Raw genomic sequence first — 22,659 nt, 5'->3', positions numbered from 1 at the left:
AATGAAGGTGATAAGGAAAGAAAGAGAGAGGGGAGAGAAGGAGACCATTTAGATCCCACTGACATAGTGCTGGCGAGCACTGCAATACATAAAAAAGCTTCCAGCCACTGTTCGTGAAAATATATAGAGCGAGCTCCATAATCACCAGTCAGAAGAGGGAGCAAGGAGCCACTGTAAGCAGTAAAGACAGACATCAAGAACTGTCAGGCTGGGAAAGGGTAGAAAAACCTTTGGCCTCCCAGTAACATGAAAACAAGTTAATCCTATATGGAGTGTGTAAAGAAAATAGACAGTGGCTATCATTTTGGAAGATAAGCTTTTATAAAGAGGCTACTCTGGCAGGGGTTGATTGGGTTAATATGGATTTGACATTTTTGAGAAGTTGCAACTTAGGTATCTGAGGGATTTTCCACACCCCACAGACTTGCATTTTTTCTGTGCTTTACTGAGAATGTAGAAGAAACACAAGAAAAAAAACAAAAATACCACAATTTAGACATAGCTATCTGATTCTAAAATGCTGTTTGGAAATATATGTAAGTTTTGATGACAGAGCAGTGTACAAACCACAAAGTTTCAGTATAAAAATTGTAACTCTTTCTCTTCCAGGTTCAGGTTTAGCGGTCGAATTCTTGGTCTTGCTCTGATACATCAGTATTTGCTAGATGCCTTTTTTACACGACCCTTTTATAAAGCCCTCCTCCGAATGTGAGTAGAATTGTTGCCTCCTTTTTTGTTTGGTTCCTTCCCCATGGACAATGCCATCTTGCGTATGGATAAATTAAGATTGTTTTATCATCAAAGAAGACAGGCTATTATTTATAATTTAATAATTTCATTTCAATCCATGACTTTTAAAAAAAGTTTACTCGTTTCTGCTTATGGTTATTAGCCAGTTACCTAATAAGTGAGAATGTTGTTTCTGATCAGTATTAAAACTTTATGTTTTGTTTTAGCCATGTTATCAGCTTTCTTCTACAAAATCTTACATTTGAAGTTGTACAGTGAGATGCTGTGGTTTTTCTTCCAGATATTAATAGAGTTCTTACTCATTTGTCTTGTAATGTCTCACAGGATAGGGTATGAATCACTTTGTAACTTAGACTGCAAGACCCATTCTCAGAGGTAGACTGGTTGTTGGCAGTCTCCATTTTGAGGAACGGAACTTTGATATACTTTAGACTTTGTTTTCAGAACTACTACTGTTGTGGCTAAAACAATGAGAGCTGCACTTGCTCAGCATGTCTGGAATTTAAGACCTAATGAATTTAAGCTGCTTCACTTTTCATCCTCCATTTGAAAACTGGTTTTGAGAAGTCTGGAAGGGTAGTTTTTGTATAAAACATCATACGTTCTCATAGTGTGGTAGATGTAGTAGTGTCATCCGTTCTATTGCACGTATATTTTAAAAGTACCTAAATGCTAACAGCATCATTTTAGTAAGAATGAGGACCTACCCCAGATGTGCTTTAATATTAATACTGTGTGACTGCCACATTAAATTAATTGTTTAACCTGGTGGATCTATAAACAGTAAAATTAAAAATGAGGGTCAGCCACCTTTGTACACAGCCTAATTCATGCAACTTCCTCATCTAAGCCCTGCACCTTCGCTTTCCTCAGAACTGATGAGCCATCCAGACAACCTCTGCAGATGGGACATTGTGCCTAATCCATCAATTTTGATGTAGGGGCTGTTACTGCAGGATGTCACTTAAACTACCCTTGAGCATCCAACTAAAAGTACAGGACTTCTGACTTTATACGGACCCAAGAATAGAAGCGGGCAGGGAACCCTGCAGCTGAAAAGCATCTTACTTAGTGAATAGCCCCAGTGTCCTATTTCACAGAACAGGATTTAAGGAATTAAGAATGACAGAAATTGCCACCACAGTGTTAAATATTATTAACAGATGGCATGTTCAAAGCTTGGAGTAGTAACTGTTAAGGACAGCAAGGGCCAGTTGGCTTACAGGTTGGATATGTAAAAGAAGGACTAGGTAAGGGAAATATGGCAAAAGGTAAAAAGATATTTCTGTGGTAAGTGGGGTATCTGAACAGACTTATTTGCACAACAAAGAGATGAGAGAGAGGTGGTCACGTAAGCAAAAAGGATAGTAGTTGTTTGTTGTAAAAACTTACCATTTCTTTTATGATTTGAATTTTTTGTCTCTTCAGTCTGTGTATTTTCATAATTCCAAAATATTCTTCACAGGAAGCATGGGACAGACTCACCATAAGCTTAAAAAGCAATGTGTCTTCAAATTAATAAATTCTGGAGTTTTGTATATTAACAAAATTATTTCGTATTGTACAGTAACTGCTATTACTAGGCAAATAAACAGAGATTTGAAGTAATGTCTTCTTTATTCTACTGATTTTTCTCTTGGCTTTCATTCTGAGTCTATTTTTCAGGACTGTCCTATCTGACTTTAGTTACTGAGCACATGCTACTGCCGTCATCTGTATTTGTGTGTTTCTTCTTGTTTATGTTAGACTCTGTGACCTGAGTGACCTGGAATATCTTGATGAGGAGTTTCACCAGAGTTTGCAGTGGATGAAAGACAATGATATACATGATATCCTAGATCTCACATTTACTGTAAATGAAGAAGTTTTTGGGCAGGTGTGCAAGATTCTTAATATAATTTCCTTTGTGTATTCTACTGCTAGATAAACATGTATTTGGACAGAAGAATGATTGTCAGTCCATGCTGATTCGAAGTTGTTTTTATAAAATTCTGGTTGATGAAAACAATGTTGAAATCTAAGGAGGAATTATTATTTGTAACTCTTCCAACACGTCTTTCTGGTTAAGGAGATTTTCTGGTCACTATCTGAAATACCAGAATTTTGGATTACTCTGCTGGAGGTAGTTTGAATTTAATCACAGCAGAGTTAGCATTCAAAGGTATTACAATACCTTTGTTATGATATTATTTAGAAGACTTCACTGCTTTAGTTGCTGTAAAGATTGTTTCTTCTTCTCAGCTTATTCTTCATACTAAACATGAAGATTCTTCAGACTAAATGGGATTTTAAATATGATTTCATCCAAAAAAAGATTTGTTGTATGTTCTCTTATTTCCAGTTTGCTAAGGTTAGTCTTGGCTTGTCCGTTTGAGGAATTACTTCAGCTTACAATGTTAAATTATTACAGTTCTTTCTTTTGTCTTTATAATACTGTGTTGTCACTTGGACATTTTTATCCTAAGATCACAGAACGGGAACTAAAGCCAGGAGGTGCCAACATCCCAGTTACTGAAAAGAACAAGAAAGAATACATAGAAAGAATGGTGAAATGGAGAATTGAGAGAGGAGTTGTACAACAAACAGAAAGTCTAGTTCGTGGTTTCTATGAGGTAAAAAAACTCCAAAATGAAATTTTCTTTCTTCCTTTATCCTCCCCAAATATTTTGCTCCTCATACACATTTCCCACATACGGAGTCCCAGAAGCAGATACATATGTAATTGGAAGTGCCCTTCCAGGTACCTGGGAGCCGGGATTAAAAAAAATGTTATTAGTCATTGAGTTAAACACTATGGTTATGTATCTTCTTTAAACTGGAAAATACTGTTGATCACTATTTGTATAATTAGCAGTGAATGCTTGCTGAAGTGACCCATCTGTTTCTTCATTGGGCCATTGAGGCTTTTTGTGGGCATGCTGTCCTCAGTGTAACATGGTAGATTGAGTATATTTCAAGGTATTTCTCTCTTACCTGTTTTAACATGGACAATTAAATTGAATGTATTGAACTTAATTTGTCCTGAAATAATTCAATATTATTTGCCAATAAAATTCTCTCCCAGTCACTGTGATCCTCTAATGAAACTGAATGGAACTGCAGTGTAAGAAGTCCATTTATTTGCCTTTAAAAAGAAAAAAACCTTCATTCTTTCCATTCATGAGAGAAATGTTACCTGATAAATGTCTTAGTAGCAGACAAGCCTTTTATGAGGAGGCAAAAATCAATAAATGAAGAAATGTTGCTCTGCATTTCATTTCCTTTCACAGGTGGTTGATGCGAGGCTTGTGTCTGTATTTGATGCCAGAGAATTGGAACTGGTTATAGCTGGAACAGCAGAAATTGACTTGAGTGACTGGAGAAATAATACAGAGTATAGAGGAGGTAACATTAATTTTGAATTGTTCACTGACAGTGTTGGGGGGCCTGGTATTATCCAGTTTCGAAGACACTAAAGAACCATCCCATGAGAGACATCTTTAGTATCTTCTGAACTTCTGTGGTTAAGTTTGCGTTAGGAGAAGGTAATTTGTCCGGTTTAGTTTGCTTCATTGCTTCCCCATGCAGCTCTTCCCTTGCTGTTCTTGTCTGGACAGCGTAACAGAGCAGTCTTCTCCTCAGAAAGGACTATGCTCATCTGCGCACTAGTAGAGTACCACCCAGACATGGGAGACAAATGGAAATGGTAATCATTCTTAGTACGATCTACCTCTTTTCCACTCTCAAAGAAGACAAGAAGTTAGAAGTAATCCCAGTGACTGCAGGCTGGCAGCTGAGATAATCTGAGAACAACGGAAGATTTGGGAACTACTTTGAGAGAGGTGGTTGCAGCATCATTTGTAGCTTTAGAGATATAAAAAGCACAGCATTGGAATATTTCAAGAACTGGCATTCCTGTTAATGATTGATTGATTAATGGAAGAAATGCTTGCAAAAGAGATTTCACTCCTTTTTGTTGTAGTAGATTAATTCTCTGCCTTTAAGATTTGCAAGGATTTTAGGAGTATTCTCTCACCTCCTGTCTTCTGCTGCAATTGGATAAGAAATATGGCATTATTGTGACTTAGGGCCGAACTAGAAAAAACTTATTAACTATTCTCACAACCACTTTTGTAGCACCTAAAGGTATAAAGGCTCTTCTTGTTTTAACAGGTTATCATGACAATCACATTGTAATTCGGTGGTTCTGGGCTGCTGTGGAAAGGTTCAACAATGAACAACGACTAAGACTTTTACAGGTAAGGCAACACCTGATCTGTGTAGAAATAGTGTGCATCATTAAAATTAGATGCTAAACTAGTCCCATCCAGGTTTATGACATCCAAAAATGATGGTGGCTAGTGGGAATAACCTGACAATCCTCAGAGACTAACTGTAATAATTCTAAGTGACTGAAGCTCACAGCTATTTTTATAGATTTCTAGGTTAAAAAATACATTTAAGATAAAGTATCTGATGTCAATAATCCTTTACTATTGATTGATTAAAAGAGTATTAAGACTAGGAAAGATAGGAAAACCTGAAAATCAGTGCAATTCCATTTTCACTAAGTCAGCCTGCAGAATTCAGTTGTCCTGCTGATGAAGGACAAAAACCTCTCAACAGAGGAATACATGTGGGTTTACTACTGAGTTAAATTTTTTAAATTCAGGTTACATCTATCATATCTGTAAAGAAACAGACAAACCCCCCACCCCAAACCATACCTCGTTCTTGAGCTATTATGAAATCACTGTTTTTAACAATTCAGAATTTGCATCTGATCATTGCATTACCTATACGAGTATGATGAAGGATTTTCTTTCTTTATCTGTTTAAGTACAAAGCAGTGTGGGACATCTCATTTGATGGAGAGCCAGAGATGTCTGCTTATATGTTGCTATCACATCTGTTAGTCAAAAGTTTTTATCATATCCCCATCATTAAAAATTAAGTATCCTCTGATCTGTCAAAAACCATGTTTGATCTGTTCATGACAGGTTATAACTAAATCTGCTCAGCAGGATGTCATTTCAGCAAATGTCAGTGGACATTCTACCTAACCTTCAGAATTTAGTCCTTTTCTTATAGTATTTAATAATGGATTATAAAGATACTGAAATCCACATAGCCAAAAAGGCATAACATGAAGCCTTTATCATACATTATTACTTTTTTATTAGTTCCTCTTAATGCAGAATAAAGACATTAGGGAAAAACCCACTTAGGCCTAAGTTTAAGTAACTTGATATTAATAGTGCTTTATTTATGTAGCATAATTATGCTTTCAAAGAGAAACCTTTGAAGGAAATTAATCTGATAAATTGTCCGTTCTAGAGCCCTATCAGGAAACGGTCTGGTTTCCCTTATCCTCCATTTAAAGTAGCATTTACCACTCGTGCCTCACAAATCTCCTTATTTTTGGACTTCAGGGGGTATGCTGATATAAATAAATTTCTAACCTGCACCATCTGTGTATCCAGTATCCGTGATGTTTTGTTTGCACTGGCAGTTTGTTACAGGCACGTCCAGCATACCTTATGAAGGATTTGCCTCTCTGCGGGGGAGCAATGGTCCAAGAAGGTTCTGCGTAGAGAAGTGGGGGAAGATCACTGCTCTTCCAAGGTACAAGTGTGTGTGTATTAATGCTACAGATACTTTTGAATATCAGTTATCGGGATAACAGATAAGCTGTTTGAGAAACATAAACAAATTTTAACTGAATATGCAAATATATTGTACCTTACATGAAAATTTCCTTCCCCGTTGTTCCAGTGTCTAATGCATCCGTTTTTCTTTGAACTCAATTTTGTTCTCATAAGATGGTCAAGGCAGTGTAACTGTGGCTGACATCCAAATTGTAATGCTTTTTTTATGGAAAATTATATTAGAATGATAACTACTTCTGAATTTGATTTTGTTATATTTGATTAAATGTACAAGTATTTACTTACTGAACATGCAGTTCATCACTTAGGTGCAAAAACTAATATGAATTAAAATTAAATAGCACTTGTGACTGCATCTGAAGCTAGTATCAGACTTTTTGCATTAGAAACACACAGTTTAGTGGTGTAATTTTTATGCTCTGATGTCAAGAGTGTTAACAAATATGGAAGAGGCAAGTTATGAACTGAAGAAGGGGTGTATTTTGAGGAGGGGGTCATTTGACTTAAGAGGCAGCACAGGGACAAGAGAAGGTGGAGACTTCCAAGAGAACAAGTAGGGTCAATTGAAATATGTGAAGATAGTAAAAAAACAGTATGAGAGTCCAAGACATGAAACAAGGAGTTGAGTTGTACAAGCCCTTGCAGACAAGAGGCAGCATTTAAATAGGGTGATGGCAGGTTTGGAGGAGTAAGATGAGAAGGTTTAAAAAAACCCCAAAGTTGCTTTTGTAAATTTTCCATTTTGTAAAGACAGGGAAAAGAGTTGTTTTCAAAGGTCCATGGTAACAATACCAGGGCTGGATTAGTAACATAGGAGTAATGCAAGAAACATCTTCTAGCATGGACACTTCATTGACAAAAAATGACAGGTTTTGGTTCTATATTGTGATCAGGCTGATTTCCTTTCATCCAGTTCTATAATTCTGTAGCCTCTAGAATGGGTTAACAGTGGTTAGACACAGATTAGTGTGCAGAGTGTGGGTGAACTAACTCTAATCATATCTCAGCTTTAATATGCTGCTTATAGCCTGTGGTGGTAGCTTTGGGCTGGGCTGATACATGGAGGAAATTCAACCCTAATCCTAGCCCATTCCTCATAAACAAGATTCCTCAGGAATAACTTGCATTCAGAGTCTCTTTTTAGACCCAAGGTGGCTGTCAGACACACAGAGAGTTTCTCTGACCAAAACCCCTTAGCTTTTTCCTCCAGTGTAAAGTCAGAGGCAGAGACGTCTCTTGGGTTGGCACCTGCCTGCAGGCTGCCGTTTGAACTGCACTGAGAAAGTCAAAGACTAAGAAGTGGCACTGTGAAATCCGCAGGTACAGCAGGTGGCCTTTAAACAAAGCCATCTTTCCAGTTTACAGTACAAATGAGAGCCAGGCAACTGAGGATTAAATAAAGATAAGCAAGTCCTGGAAATTGCTATTTCAAATCAAATACTCTAATGTCTTTTGGGGGCCTAGTAATACCTTCTAGCCTGGTAAGTCTACTTTATATTATGGTTGATGTATGGACTAGCTTTCATTCTGTTTAAAGAGAAGAAGCTTTGATTTTTTTTAAATTAATTTCTGACCTCAAAATACAAGATTTTATTGTGAGCTTAAGTAAGAAAAGAGATTGTGAGAGTTTTTCCATATATTCCCTAATACTGGAATTCCTGGTGCTAACAAGCACAGCTTGCAGCATGGAAAAGATCAGGACATGCCAGAACAGGATGCTCACAATTTCCTCTGAAAAGGTTACGCAGAGCCCTGGTTGTAATAAACTGCAGAGTAAAACTGCTTCCTGTAGTGCAACATGGAGAAATGTGTTGAGAATCTTTGCTACCGTAGGGTGTTCAGCAAGTGGAGAGGAAATGCCAACTCTTCACGTTTAGGAGAATGTATCATGCCCTTGAAATTTCATTTATGATTCCCTTGGTTAGGAAACATTTGACTTTTCTCTCTGTGGATAGTTTTTAACATACAAGTGTGAGAATTAACATAAACCGATAACACACTTGTTTTGTTAAAATCAAAGCAACTGACAACTATGACAACTACAGTTGTCATGAGCTGGCAATTCCTGGCATTCATACATGGGAAACCTTGATCTTGTAAAAAATAAATGATCTTCTGTGTTTGTGCTTAAATGGGATAAGCCCTGAGCAGAAAGCAGTATTTGCATTTTTATATATCTAGTTCCTGCATGCGGTGTAGCTTCAGCCTGCGTCTCAGCAGCTTCAAAGGCTTACTGTGCAAACGCCAGGTAGTACTGGCTTGGAGGTAAGGCATCGTTAACAACGACCCCGAGTAGCAAACTTTCAAAAGGTTTCCAAACAAGCCCTGCATGTGTAAACACATTGCTGGATCTGCTGAGTATGCTGCCCTAGGACTCTGTGACTCTTACTGATTTTCAGATAACTAAAGCATTTGTGTTAAGGCACCATCCCTTTTGATTCCAGTGAGAGCGCTTGTGAAGTTCAATAATACTTAGTGTGAGGGTGGCAAAAGCTAGGACTCAACTTGTCAGTGGACTTTATGTTTCTTCCTGTTTCTAAAAAAACTATTGCACTGTTGAAAATATAAGAATACCCATCCCTATCTCTTCTTCCTGATTTTGAGACACATAAGGCAACTAATTTAGTTAGGTATGTGAGTGCAGTCTAAGCAACTGTGAATATAAACACAAAAGTATTCACTAGATGTTTACCTAGTTCCCACTGTTCTGAATGCTGTGTAGTCAGTTCTGCTGAATCAAAATAGTGAGATTTCTGTGAAGCGCATGTCAGGTTGCCTAGCTTGTATCACTGTCTTTTACACTAATAAATCAGTAGCATGTGAAAGGCCCCAAAAAGATTGTTTATTACAGGTTTAGCTTAACTATGGCTATCCCTGATGCCACCTCTACTTCCTTCTTTTGCACTGTGCTTTAGATTACACTAAATCAGCAGAAGGACTGTTACTCTTTCAATTTACTTACATGCTGAGAAATTGGTTCTGGGTTCATTACTGTACATTATTTATACATATATGTGGTGATTTGCATGCAAATATTTATGTCTACTGCTGGATTTTAACCCTAAGTCACTCTATTTTACTACTGTAATCAAGATGAATGGGAGATTAATTGGGTATCTAGACTACAGGAACCAAGATGGTTTTCCATGTTGTCATAAAATGTGAGTCCAGGAAGATGAACAGTTAGTGCCCACATGGTTTGAAATGTTGGAATGGGAAAATAGTGTCCAGAGGAAAAAAAATCCTTTCTTCTCAAAGACTTACAAAGTTGCTTACTGGGGTGAGGAAAGTGTGCATTCCCTCAGAAGACAAAGATCTTAAGTTTTTGTCTTTTTTAATGACTTGGTTTTCCAAAGTAGGTGATTGCATTTTCAAAATTGCCCTCAAAATTAAGATAAAACTCAGTTCTCTTAATAAATGTAAACAACATGCCAGCTTACTATTAAACCAGTTTGTAATGAACCCCTTGCTAATTATATACTACATCTTTTATAATTTGTGGTTTTACAGCCCACACAGCATGATCCATAGTTCTAATGAGTGGCTGTCAGCCCCATGCAACAGAAGCATGTGGTTAGACTGTGAATTGTCTAAGACACTTCCACACTCTACCCTGAACTTAAGGCATCACTGAGTTCCAGTTGCCCATTTGCTGCTGGGTCCAAATCAGTCTTTTTCTTCAAAAGGGAAATTTTTATTTTTATTTTTTGTAAAGTACTCTGCAGGAAATGCAATACTTTATATGACAGATATTACTTTGTAAGGTTTTTGGAAAGGCAAACGAGTACAAAGAAAGCTTCCTCCAGGAACCTTAGAGGGATGGCTGGGTGGAGAAAGTTTACCAGGCCCCTGGAATACAGGGTGGGGAAATGCCCTCTCTACTACACAACATGTACTAGCAGTGTACTTCTAAGCGTACTATATTTAGGGAGGGTGCAAAATTCAGTGTTTTAAGTGATTGCATATTTGATGTTTGGACTGTGTTTATAATAATAATGTGACCTTCTGTATTCTGTATACATTTCTTCAGCCTGATATTTTTATGACACTATAAGGCTGTAACTAAGTGTTTCAGCTTCAATGGGGGTTTGTAATGGACTCTTCTGTTTTTAATGAACGAGATTAACCCACTTCACTTCATGTTCCATCCACGTAGTTAGGAGCTGAGAGCCACTTAAGATGGCAGTTAATGAATTTGCTCACATGAAAGGCAGCACTTTCTGGCTCAGAGAAACCTCAGTACAGGTCTCTTGTAGACACTCAGATTTCTGGGAGTGGTTAGGTTAAATGAGGAGGTGCATTTGCTGCGAGGAGGGAGCTTGTTCAGTCCTTCCATTGACATTATTTACATGTGATACAGATCATACTGATGAAGGGCAGGTCACTGCAGGAAAAGTTTGTTTTTCAGCTGGATTGTATTTAAATAACCCTGTGATGTGTTTTATTGCAAAAGAATAAAGTATTTGTAAACAGAGACCTGCCAAAATACAAAAAGGTTTTCATCTTCTAAAATCAGTCTAAAGTGAGGCTTTGGTGCAAAGCTTCAGAGCGGAAAAGGTGCCTCCTCCAGCTTCTCTTCGCGTCATTTCTTCCTCAAGAAGCCATCACATCAATAGTTACGTTATCTATTTCACTAGCACAGACTTATCCACTATAGTGTTTTAGAAAGTATTACACTTTACCTGCTGTGAGGTCAGACAATGATATCCATTATTCTAAGAGAAGAAACCTTTAATATCTCCCTTTTCGTTCCCTGGAAAAGGTTTTGAGAGTCAATGCCAAGTGTGTCAAAAAACTGAGGTAGATGGACTTTGGAAACTGAGAAATAAACCACGTGGTTGTCCTCTTAAGAAAGCAGGGTAGTATGCTAGAGGTACATGCATAGTTTTGTGTAATTATGAAAAGTATTATTCTAAAGGTCGTTGGCTTGCAGGGACAGATATGTACATAGTGTAAATCAGCACAAGCAGTAACTTCCCAAGAACGCCATCCATATGCCAAGGAAATGTAGAAGGAAGAGCATCTAAATTTGGCTGTCCTTTACTACTGTGGAATTGTTTCCTGTATATCTAGAGTATTTTTTTTATTTCATCAAATCTAATATCTTATGCATATTCAGTGTACTGAAACATCTTGTTTATGATTACAAACACAGTATTTGAGTATCATCAGTACAGAAAAAAATACTACCTTTCAGAAGATACATTTAAAACCAAGATTTCAGAACAGACTATTTGAATTGTATCATGCTATATCATTCTTTTCTTATGCATATTTAATGGATAAAATTTATTCCATGCCTTTTGGGCTGTCAGTGTGTTTCTAAAGACCTTCAAAAATGCTTCTTACTGGCTTATTTTAATTAGAAGAAAGTAGATTAGACATCACTACCTGTTCAGTTGGAAAACATAATTTGACAGAACAAAGTCTTCTGAAAGAATACTATCTGCCCATCTCTACGCAAGCACATACCAGTCTGTGCGTTCTCTTTGAACTTTTAACATAATGTACTTCTTCATCTCCTTTTTTTTTCCCCCCTCAGGGCTCACACTTGTTTCAATCGTCTGGACCTTCCCCCTTACCCATCATTCTCTATGTTATATGAAAAACTGTTGACAGCAGTTGAAGAGACAAGTACTTTTGGACTTGAGTGATACACAAACCACAGTGCCCAGCTCATTGGACTTTTGTGGATCTGTCTTCTCAAGGAATGAACGAACATTTGTATTGGATTTCCTGGAGGAAAATCATTTCACAGTGCAATTCAAATAATGAGGTTCCATGAAAGAGCTTATGAAGCAATTAAAAAGCATTGTGGTAGTGACTGTAGAGAATTCTGCGAAAGTAGAGTGTGCCTGATGTGCAGGGAAAACCAAGTCTTGCAATTCATGGTTTTTCAGGATGGCCAAACTTCTTAAGTTTATGTTCTGAGCAAACAAGAAACATGATCCCATGTTGTGATCAACCTGGCTACTGCAAAACTGACGTGTACCCAAAAACTGGATTTCATCAAAGTTGTTGAATAGAAAATTCAATCAAAATGTGAAATCATTCAGGCCCTTACCTACCCAGTAAATTATTAAAAAATCATACAATTGATTTTTTTTAATTAATGAAGGTACATTACTTTATGCCATATGTTATAATAGCATATCCAGTACTTGCTTTACCTAAGACTACGAGTGCCTGCATGGTGTGCACCATAGAGCTCAAGTTCCTGGGGCAGAAGTGAATTGGAAGGAAAGTCAGCAGAAAAGGATGTAACAACAGTGGCTTGCATTAAGGAGGTTTGTGGAAATGTGTTTGCCAGTGGTGTGTATGACAAAAGATGAGCTGTTATAATGAACTTAATAACCTAATAAGACTGATTTTATGCTTTATCCTGCATGGAAACTATTTTAAGAAGAAACTAGCAATTTATCACAGCATATCAGGAAAAAACCCTAACACAGTGACTTCTGTTTATTTTTATAGGTTCATTATATTATGTTTCTTAGAGTGTAAACAGGAAACAAGCAAACTAAAACGCTATTTCTGTTTTTGTCACTTTCCATGCTTGAACTGACATTCTGCTAGTGTTTATTCTTTAAGCACTCTCAAGGGAAAAAAATGCCTTTTATTTTTATAAGAGTAAAAAACTCCCAAAAATATTTTGCACTGAATGTACCAAAGTTGAAGGGACATTATGATCTGACTGATAGCAAACTGCATCACTGTCAAGTATCTATAAAAATGCTTAGGAACCAGGCTTTTTTCACAGTGCCATGTCTATAGATATCAGGACTGTGCACATAAGTAATAATTTTATAATACTATATGTGATATTGTAATATGCATTTATTTTAAATGCATCTGGGTCATTTTTCATGCATTGGATAACTTAATGCAGTGGAGTTTAATACAGATATTTCATATTCTCCCCACAACTTTTTATTTGTACAGCATCATAAAAACTAGCTCATTTGGAAACCCCTGAGTAACCTACTTTAAGATGAACCACTGGTCATAATGCCACAGTCCCATATCAGTGAACACCTACAAGATATAAACTGTTCATAGTGTCTAAGCTTGCATTTTCACAGATAAATAGTTTTCTTATCAAATGTTATTTGAAAAAGGTTTTATGGCATATCAAACGCTGCATGGACACCAATTTCTTTATGCTTAATTTTGCTGAAATACACGAGGCTTGCTCGCATCTATTTTTGGTACTTTCCTCCAGATGGTCTTGTGGAACACTTGTGCAGCGCACCGTTTCTTGTACAGCTGCTGCCATGCAGTGCATCCACCACATTTTAAAATTCCAGGAATTTGCACTTGGATACTGGATGACAAGAACATGAATCTATCTTTGCGCTAGGTCTCTTGATAGCGCTGAAGCACAGCAAGCCCTGTTCTGTGGGAAAAGTGGCTTCTGAGGTAACGTTCTTACTTTGGAGAGTCTTGAAAGGGCATCTCAGGGAGGTATCCTGCTTGTTCTTGTGGGAGTTTTTTCCAACGGAGCTGAACGCCTGTGGAGATGTCATCAGTAAAGACTGCCGCTCCACCTGGCAAGTCAGAAGGCAGGTGCAGCTGTGGTGGTGCCAGCAGCAAAGACTGAGAAAACCCTTCAGGCTTACTGAGAAAATGTTATCTGTGCAAAGGAAACCCCACTTCCAAAATCACAGTGAAAGCATTCTTTTACTTCAGGAACGACTGAGCTTCTGCATGACATCTGGGACTCACTTAAGTAACATAGGTTTTCTTACACTACTTCTGGCTAGTATGAGGTAGCAAAGAAAAATCCAAACATGTCACCCTATTTTTACACATATATTTATCAGTCTTTGCTAAGATTGCATGTCACAGGTGCTAATGCACATCTTTTTTCAGAACACGATTGAGCAGTAGGCAAACTGACTTTTCATCAGGTCACTCCAGCATGGCTCATGTTTCATGTGATCCATTCACTGAGTAGCTAAAACTCCAGCACTCGAAGCAGAAGGCAACTTCTGATCGGTTGAAGGACTGCAGAATTTTGATTTTACAATACTGTGTTATTCTGTGGTCTAAAAAGGAGATTTCCCAGGTGGAAACTGTGTCTACAAGTTTTGAACCAGAAACTCTTTGGAATGAAAAGTTTAAATATTTGGCACAAAGTAAGTTTATACTAGTCTGCCTTTTAAGTTATGCTTTTGTACAAAACTAAAACAATAAATGCATCTTCTCAATTTTTATTTAAATATATCTACTGCAGAGATTTGTTCTGTATTTATGCATGTAAAAATAGTTGAAATTAGTCATGATGATTCAGTATTCTGTAAAGATGTGACAGGGTCACCAGTGAGGCAGCTGTCAGTTAAAAAAAAGATAAATAAAAAAAATCCAGTATCCTTGTAGCGTTAAGACCAAGAGAGATTGAGAAGCTGCTGCTTCCTCCTTTGCTGCCAACATCACCTGGGGGAATCTAGAAAAATGCTATTTGAAAGTGATGAGTTAGCTGCACAGATATGGCTGCCGGCGGTGCCTCAAGCACATGGCTGGCTCTTTGTGATCGTATAGGCAATGCTGCTGCTCTGAAGAGGCTACCAGGGAGGGAGCATAAGAAAGGAAGCCTGAGCTTTCTCAAATAATCACGACTCCTGGCTACTGCTTGGAATATTCTCCCTTTGGTGTGGGAAGCCATTCCCGTTAAACGTGTCGTAAGTGAAAGCCAACTTTCATGTCCTGCAGATGACTGCAAAAGGTGACCATGGTGCTTTTGCTTATGATGTGCTGTGGCAGGCACAAGGGCCTGGACAGAGAAAGACTGAGAAGCCTTTCTGAAAGCCCTGTATCTCCTCAGAGCTCTTCCAGATGGTGCTAAGGAGCTTTGCATTCAGGGAGGAAAAAAAATGCCAGTCAACTTGAAGTAGACAAAAAGATTCCTTTCAGCTACAGTGTGATGACAGCTCACATGAATTCAGCCTGCAGCATCTCCATCAGACAGAGTCTGGCTGAGGAGGTCCCCACAAGAGTTGAAGTGAGGCGCCCATGTTTCCTGCTCTGCTGGGAGGCAGAGCCATGCATTGCTAGCCAAAAAGCAACTAGCAGGTCCCACAGCCCACCCGGCACCTGCGAGTGGCCTCTGTCCCTGGTGCCCCAGGGCCACCTCTTCCCATGTCCCAGCATCCCAGCCATGCTTTGCTCACCTGGTGCTGCTAGCAGTCGGTTTAACCATCACACTCCTAAATACAGCAGAAAAGCTTGTTATCAATGACATTACACAATGTGGCACCTCCTGTAGCAAGCAGTTACTCATTCAAAATCTGCAAGCCGGCAGCAGCATTTTCGCCCACCTGCTACCTCTGTCACACCATCAGCAGCACCTTGCAGGGCAACACGGGAAAGCCTCCTTTTGATCCAAAATAAAATCCAATCCTGCTGACCAGAAGCAAACCTTTTCCCTCACCCCCCACTTGCTCTCTTTCCTTAGTATTCATCAGATAACTGCCTTTTTTGCTTTTAAACATAATTCTCATTATCCTTGTAGTGAACCTACCATAAAAAGGTGTTAATATGGCTTAGAGAGCATCTAGGGTGAAATCCATCTGCATACGCAGGCCTGCTGGGCACCACGTACACTCCACGTTGAAGCAGTTAACCTTGGGTCATACAGGGTATGGTAAATATATGTAATCTTTGGGGAAACTGAAAATCTAGGCAGCAGCATGCTGGCAGGACATCAGACGAAGTTTCTGGCATGAGTTAAACAGGCAGAGAACTGGACTGGTAGTTTGCTCAGTTTAAAATCGTAGCAAAGAAAAGAGGGTTGTGGTTTCTTATGTATTTTTAATCCTTTAAAAAGTTTTTTTTTAAAAAAAAAGATTCCTTATGAAGCATTTGTAATGATATCATCTGATTGCTGAATGTAATCTCAGCAGTATTAACTGCAGATGTTTACTGAATTTCTGCAGTGGTAGCTGCAGAGGTTTATGGAGATACTTGCAAGCCCACTGTCTCTGGACTGAGGGAATTCCTCGTCACAAAAGGGGAATCAGCGGCAGCTGTGTTTGAATAGCCAATATAAGTTCATTTCCCATAGCATAAAGCAAGTTAGTTCTTTTCAGCGAATGAAACTTGTTTGTATTAAATTATACTGATTGTTACATTTTTCTTGCCCTTGTTTTTATGTGGAGGGGTAATTTATTCCTGTTAGCACTAATGGGAATTAAAAGTTTGGTCTCCAGTTATAAGGTTACAGACTTAGCTTTAACGTTAACCTTATAGTATGAATACTCAACCATCACTGCTGTTTCTCCTTCTCATCCTTTCCTCCCTGGGCAAGCAAATTGAACTCCAAGCAAAACTTAAGAATAATTACACAAACCTGGCTTCTTACACTGTTTGCATTTTGGCTCAATTATGCTGTACAAAAAGGAACTGCAGAAATGTTATGGGTTGACTAGCTCACCCACTGCAAGTGAAAAATCCTTTACAACCATAGTGGCTGCTGTTGGACTAGTCTTAACTTTTCACCTAAATATTTTACAATAAAAAAGGGGTTAGGATGTTGAATTTGAAATTGCTTGTTTGCGGAAAAATAAATATGCATTAGGTAAATAGTAGGGGAAAAGAAGGACTTTATTGTAAAGCCAGTAAGGCTAAAAGCCTTTTTACAACCCGTTTTTGTTAGCAGTATGCAAAATTATAAAGCTGACCATATAAACATACAGTTTTTACAGTGTGTGTTGGTTTATGTTTTGCATCTCTTTCAAATACATCACAAGCTTCTGTTCAGTTTCAGACTGACTAGTTTCACCACTAGACTACTACTGTTTAGAATGTTCATTCTATGGAAAGCTTTACTGAAACATTTCTAGTATTTTCTAAAAGTAATTTTATTGTAAAGGAAGGTATTGTTCAGGTTGAAACTTCATTTAGGGCTCTACTTCATAAGCTTTGCTCAGCGCCATGTTATGCCTTAGGTATTTTAAGGTTAACTCATGGTTAATTTGAGAGTTCTACTGAGTATCAATGATGACATACTGACCTTCTGGTCACTGCTTAGAAAGGCTCCTTCTGACTGTAGGTAAAAGGACGACAGTGAAGGACTCCTCTGGAATGGTTACAATCCATCGTACTATCTGCATGTATTCAAAATACAATTAAAATACCTCCTGAGGACTGTGTGAAATAATTACTACACTTATTGATTAGCCCCCTTCTAAATCATTAATTGGAATTTTGAACTATTTCCTTTATGTACCCAATGCAGTCAGATTACATTGCAGAATAATAATAATAATAATTTAACTACAGATGTATTCTGGCAGATCTCTTGAAGTTATGGTGAATGTGAAAGGGAGCTGAGCTATGCTTCTTTCAGTCCTTCTTCCCTTTAAAAGACTTCTGAATGATAAAAATTGTATTTTGTTTTTCAATTGTTTCTTTTTTAGAACTTTCAGAAATTACTCACTCAGCCCCTACTAGAAGAAAACTGTTTTACTTAGAGGGCTTTTGCTAAGCACTCAGGAGGTATGTTGTTCCACTAATTTAACATAATTTTGTGCTGACATCAATGTAATCAGCTTTCAGATGTATAGACCTACAAAACTTCACAGGACTTTGGTCTCCCTTGTTCTGGGCTGCCTTCCAAAGGCTGGCTGTCCTCTCCCTTTTAATTGCACATAATCCTACAATCACCCAGAGACAGTTGCTGACCACCTACACTGACTGTAGCTATAGTATCAGAGGAAGATTTTGGATTTGTTTATTTTTTCATCAAGAATTAAACCAATCTCCTTTGTAACAAAAGCAACTCCCTTCAGTCCTGAGAGATGATAGGATCCCTGTTACTCTGACATCTAGATTGTGAGCAGTTTAAGAAAAAGTCATGAAAGTTTTTTGGAAAACAGTTGATTAGGTATCCAAGGGCAAAATGTCCTTTGATTTTGGTTTTGCAAAATTAATAATGAAGTAGAGGATTTTTCTTGCAATGTTTTCTATTGCCAGAATTTCTGAGCCCCCATAGGCTGCTACAGGCTGTTGGCTGAAAAGGGTGAGTAGCTCTTACAGTGAGGCAGGTGAGTGCTGATCCAGAAATCACGACAGCACGTGATTTATTACCTTAGTGAGGACTGTACCTTCCACAGATGAGGCTTTGTCATGCAGTCCTTGAACTGGTTTCTTCCAAAAGCTCATTCCTATCTGCATTGCTTGCTAATTGCAATGCAAGCAGCTCCTGACATACTCCGTGGGCTATTCAGCATCTCTCATTTGAAATGAGAATTACAGTTTTTATAGGTAGAAATACTCATCTAGCAGTATAAATCAGGTCAATAAAAGAACATTTTGCTGAGACATCATATTTGATTGCCATGCTGACTGCAGTCAGACATTGGAGCTGAGTAATTTTAAAATAGATTAGTGTATGAATAAGCAAATAAATCTCTGAAGCCTCATAAATAATGCTAAGGAAGGAATGTAATTGTAGGTGCTGTAATGATAAGATATGGCAGTTCCACACAGCACATCGAGCATACAAAATGCAGCCATGGCACAGTGCTAGACTGAAGACAAGACTGAAAGAGTAGGGACAGAAAAAGGACTACACCTTGCAAAGAGGGAGCAGGACAGTGAGCTGTGCTGACTACGGGGTATACAAAAGGGGATACTTTTTGCTTGAAAATTAGGCTGTGATAATGTACCCAGGAAAAATTACTATTCATCCTGAAATACAGTGGTGTTACTGCAACTGCAAGCCATATTTTACCTAATTATTAGGTTTTGAAAATCTGAAGTACATAATCAGAAAACTTACTTCTGTGTTGTTTTTTCTTGTTTTATTGGTTTTGTGTAGTTTGGGGTTTTTTTATTTGGACTACTCTCAGGAAAATGAAGGCTTCTAAATAGAATAACGGTGGTGTCTGGAAGTTCTGTTTACTCTTACTGTTTGTACAAATAATTATTGTGTTTATTACTAGCTGCATTTGGCAAGAGAAATAGCATCTGATAAGTTAAATCATCACTACCAAAGGTGACTTTCATTTTAAATGTGATGGGCGAAATCCCTAACATTTAAGATGTGAGAAAATGATTATTTTTTTTTTAGATGGTTGTGGTTTGTGTTATGTCTGTGTAAGAACCATGAATTTTCACAAAGAGAGGGATTGATACAACGTTTCTAAACCTTATTTAAGGTAATTAAAATATTCTCAATGATCTAGTTAGCTTTGGCCAAGCTGATGCAAGTCTTGACTCCATTCACACTGTAAAGACATTATCAGAAAAAATACTGTGTAAGACGGTAGGAAGATTTCAGGATCTGGTTCTCTACCTAAAAGCTGACCCAGTTCTTTACCTGAAGACCAAGACTGTTGGTTAAGTCAGTATAAAAGAAGAATTCCTTCCAAGTTTTCTTCTTCAACAGGGTAACTGAGGTGATAAGAGTCTTATATAAACTTTTAAGTCCTAAATGAGAAGACAACTAGTATGTTGGACCATAATGGTTCAATCGTTCCATATAGCAGGACATTTTTCTGCAATGAGTCAGCAACACTCAGGAGACTGCTGTTTATTATCAGCATTGCAGGGAGGAAGAAGAATTACAATAATATTAAGTACATAAATCATAGCAGGATGCTTTTTCTTTGTACTTTTTCCTTGGAACGACATAGCCTTGAGGGCATCCATGAATCCTGATCAGCAAGGCTGCTTTTTGTATAAGTGACTGAACATTTGTACTTGTAAGGGCTGGCACAGTATGGAAGGGGAAAACTTTAGAGAAGAAGAAGGTATGAGGGATATGGTGTAGAATACTGGTACTCCCAAGTCGATATTCTTGCCCTTGATAGGCTACAGTTTGGGTTATTCAGCATGTTTGAAAGCGCATAGAGTTTTACAAGTTTTTGTAGTGGGGATGCAGGCATCCAGAATCTAACAGGTATATAGGTGCATCTCCCTCATTTTTGACAGTTACTTGATATAATTTTATACCAAGTTCTTTGTTTTTAAAGAATTTCAGGCACTGAGAATACAGAGTGCATATTTATTTCTAAGCTTTAAGTAGAACACGTGTATTTTTTAATCCTTTCCATACTTTTCAGTTAAGTGTTCACAAGACTGTATATCAAATACAATACCAAGTTTTTCTATCTTTCTACAAGCAATTTAAGTTTCATCTGAATTTGGTATATGTCTTTCACAAAACACTAAATGGGGAATATGTGCTTCAAGCATTAAGATGGTGTATGTCCTCTTCTCCATTTACATGGCATTACATTTCACTTTTTTTTTTCTTTGAGGCAGAGAGAGCAGATACGAAATGTGTTGAGTGTGTTCCAGGGGCACACAATGTGTTTCGTTGTGCCTGGCTTCAAGGAATGTACTATAATGTTTGACTGCTCACAGTTTTACATAATTATCTACTCAGTTGAATACATGACTGTTGTGTTGGATTTCCTGTTACTCAAAAACATTTGGGGAAAAGATTTTTCTGTGTATAATTTTATTTTCATACTGATCTCTATTTTGTTTAAGACCATGTTTCATCATGAAATCACTTAATTAAAATAAATCTTCTTACAAAATCCACTTTGGAAATCCACTCTTTTATTGTGCCTCTTATTATATCATAAAATCATATTTTAAATGAGTTCCTCTCATCTCTAGATCATTCTATGTCCTTTGCAGTATTTTAAAACCTTTAGAAAAAACCACAAGATACTCCTTCTTATATCACCTTTTCTAAGTGACTTCTGGTGGCCTATGGAGTCTGGCATGTTACAAATCATGATTCTGGAAGTGGAGAAAGTAAGAATTCTGCAGCCATATGCAACATAATTTGAACAAGAACTACGTATGAAACAAAAACGATGATAGATTAAATGAACAAAGCACTAGATACTACAATCAACATGTTGGAGAGGCCCAGGCTTTGCGTAAGAGTCTCTGCTTTTGGATGGGGTATCAGAACGGGCAGCGACATACTTTACAACAGTGGCTGTAACACAGAAAAGCACTGTATTGTCACAGGGAAGTATCTTCAGGGAAAAATACATTTTTCTGTCTTTAATGAGAGTCAGTGGTCCCTGCCAAAGATTTCCTTCTACTTTTGTAACAGATAATGCTAGTTCCAGTAAGAGATAATGGTCTTTATTCAGCACTTAGGCAAGGTGTTCTCCCCACCAAGACACAGTCCAAGGAGACCTTTGCTCTAGAAGGGTTAAATGGCAAGTTGTCACTTCTGTGTGTTACATAAACTCTCTGTAGAATCTAATATTGAAGTGATGTGTTAAAACTTCTTCTAGAAAGTAATTTTGAGTTATCTTGCTGCTACCAGAAATGCAATGCAAGCTAACCTAAATCATTGAAGGGGAGCTGCTGTAAGAAGAGAAGAGGCTTTGAGACAAGTCCTTTCAGACTCTGTTCTCTCTTGCTGTTCTTGATGTTAGACTCATAAGACATTTTCATCCAGATCACTGATAACTGATGCTATGTATTGAGCAATTGCTCATTTTTCTCTCAGTATAAAGACTGCGATTTGTATGAAGCTTGTGCTGGGTGACACTGAGGCAATTGTGGTAAGCAGTGACTGCCCATTGCATTGAGGATTGCCTTTGTTACTTATTTCCCATGTGTGAAGGTGGTGGGATTCCTGCAGAGATTTTGGCATGGGTAAAAAAAAGATTTTTTTTTAAGTGACCTACCTGTATTAAATAAAAACATGATATTTCTTTTTGGATGAGGGGGATATTTGTATTCAATGATTAGGTCATGTCCAGAACTGACTACTGCAGATATGGCAGGAGGTGGCATACTGACTCTGAGGGGGCTGTGGCAAAATGTCATTCTGTGCTTTGAGTATTTCATGTTTTAGGTTGGCATTTGGTATTAGAGAAGTTGCTTCATCTAACGCTGCTTTCATAGATGTCTGGGGCATGGGTAATCTCTACAGGGTGGTGGTTTGCTGGGGGGGGTGGTGCTTATGTTATCCCCCCAGAGTGAGAGAAACGACATTTAGTGTCAGTAAGTACAGGAGTATCCCCCCTAAGACAGGCAGCTTTATGCTATGATCTGAGATGCACTGAATCAGCACATTTTTCAGCTAGCCTACTACTCTGCGTGGTGTTCTGGTGTGCCAACTCCATGCTTTTCTGCCAAACAAACAGCTGTGGGTACTTTGCACAACGATCACGCACTTTGCAGGCAGATTTGCACTTGCTTCTTGAAGGCTGCAGTAGTAGAGACAACTTGCAGAAGACATGGATCTTTCCCCATGACTTTTGGACTGCAGGACACT

The 22,659-nt window shown here is 38.0% G+C and overlaps 1 protein-coding gene across 3 annotated transcripts in view; it reads left to right on the top strand.

Moving 5' to 3' along the window:
* HECW2 (HECT, C2 and WW domain containing E3 ubiquitin protein ligase 2) overlaps window positions 1–20,952 on the top strand; it is a 173,458-nt gene extending 152,506 nt beyond the window's left edge. For all 3 annotated transcript variants that reach the window (XM_074872747.1, XM_074872748.1, XM_074872749.1), the window contains 7 exons: window positions 610–708; window positions 2,497–2,626; window positions 3,216–3,362; window positions 4,020–4,134; window positions 4,903–4,988; window positions 6,242–6,354; window positions 11,941–20,952. In XM_074872747.1, the coding sequence (XP_074728848.1) occupies window positions 610–708; window positions 2,497–2,626; window positions 3,216–3,362; window positions 4,020–4,134; window positions 4,903–4,988; window positions 6,242–6,354; window positions 11,941–12,052 (802 nt within the window). In that variant the 3' untranslated portion in view covers window positions 12,053–20,952. The remainder of the gene's footprint in view (window positions 1–609; window positions 709–2,496; window positions 2,627–3,215; window positions 3,363–4,019; window positions 4,135–4,902; window positions 4,989–6,241; window positions 6,355–11,940) is intronic.
* The last annotated feature ends 1,707 nt before the right edge of the window (window positions 20,953–22,659 follow it).

The sequence above is a fragment of the Strix uralensis genome, chromosome 6, assembly GCF_047716275.1.
Source record: "Strix uralensis isolate ZFMK-TIS-50842 chromosome 6, bStrUra1, whole genome shotgun sequence".
NCBI lineage: Eukaryota > Metazoa > Chordata > Aves > Strigiformes > Strigidae > Strix > Strix uralensis.
The sequence above is the reverse complement of the archived record's forward strand: the minus strand, read 5'-3'. Positions and strand labels throughout refer to the sequence as shown.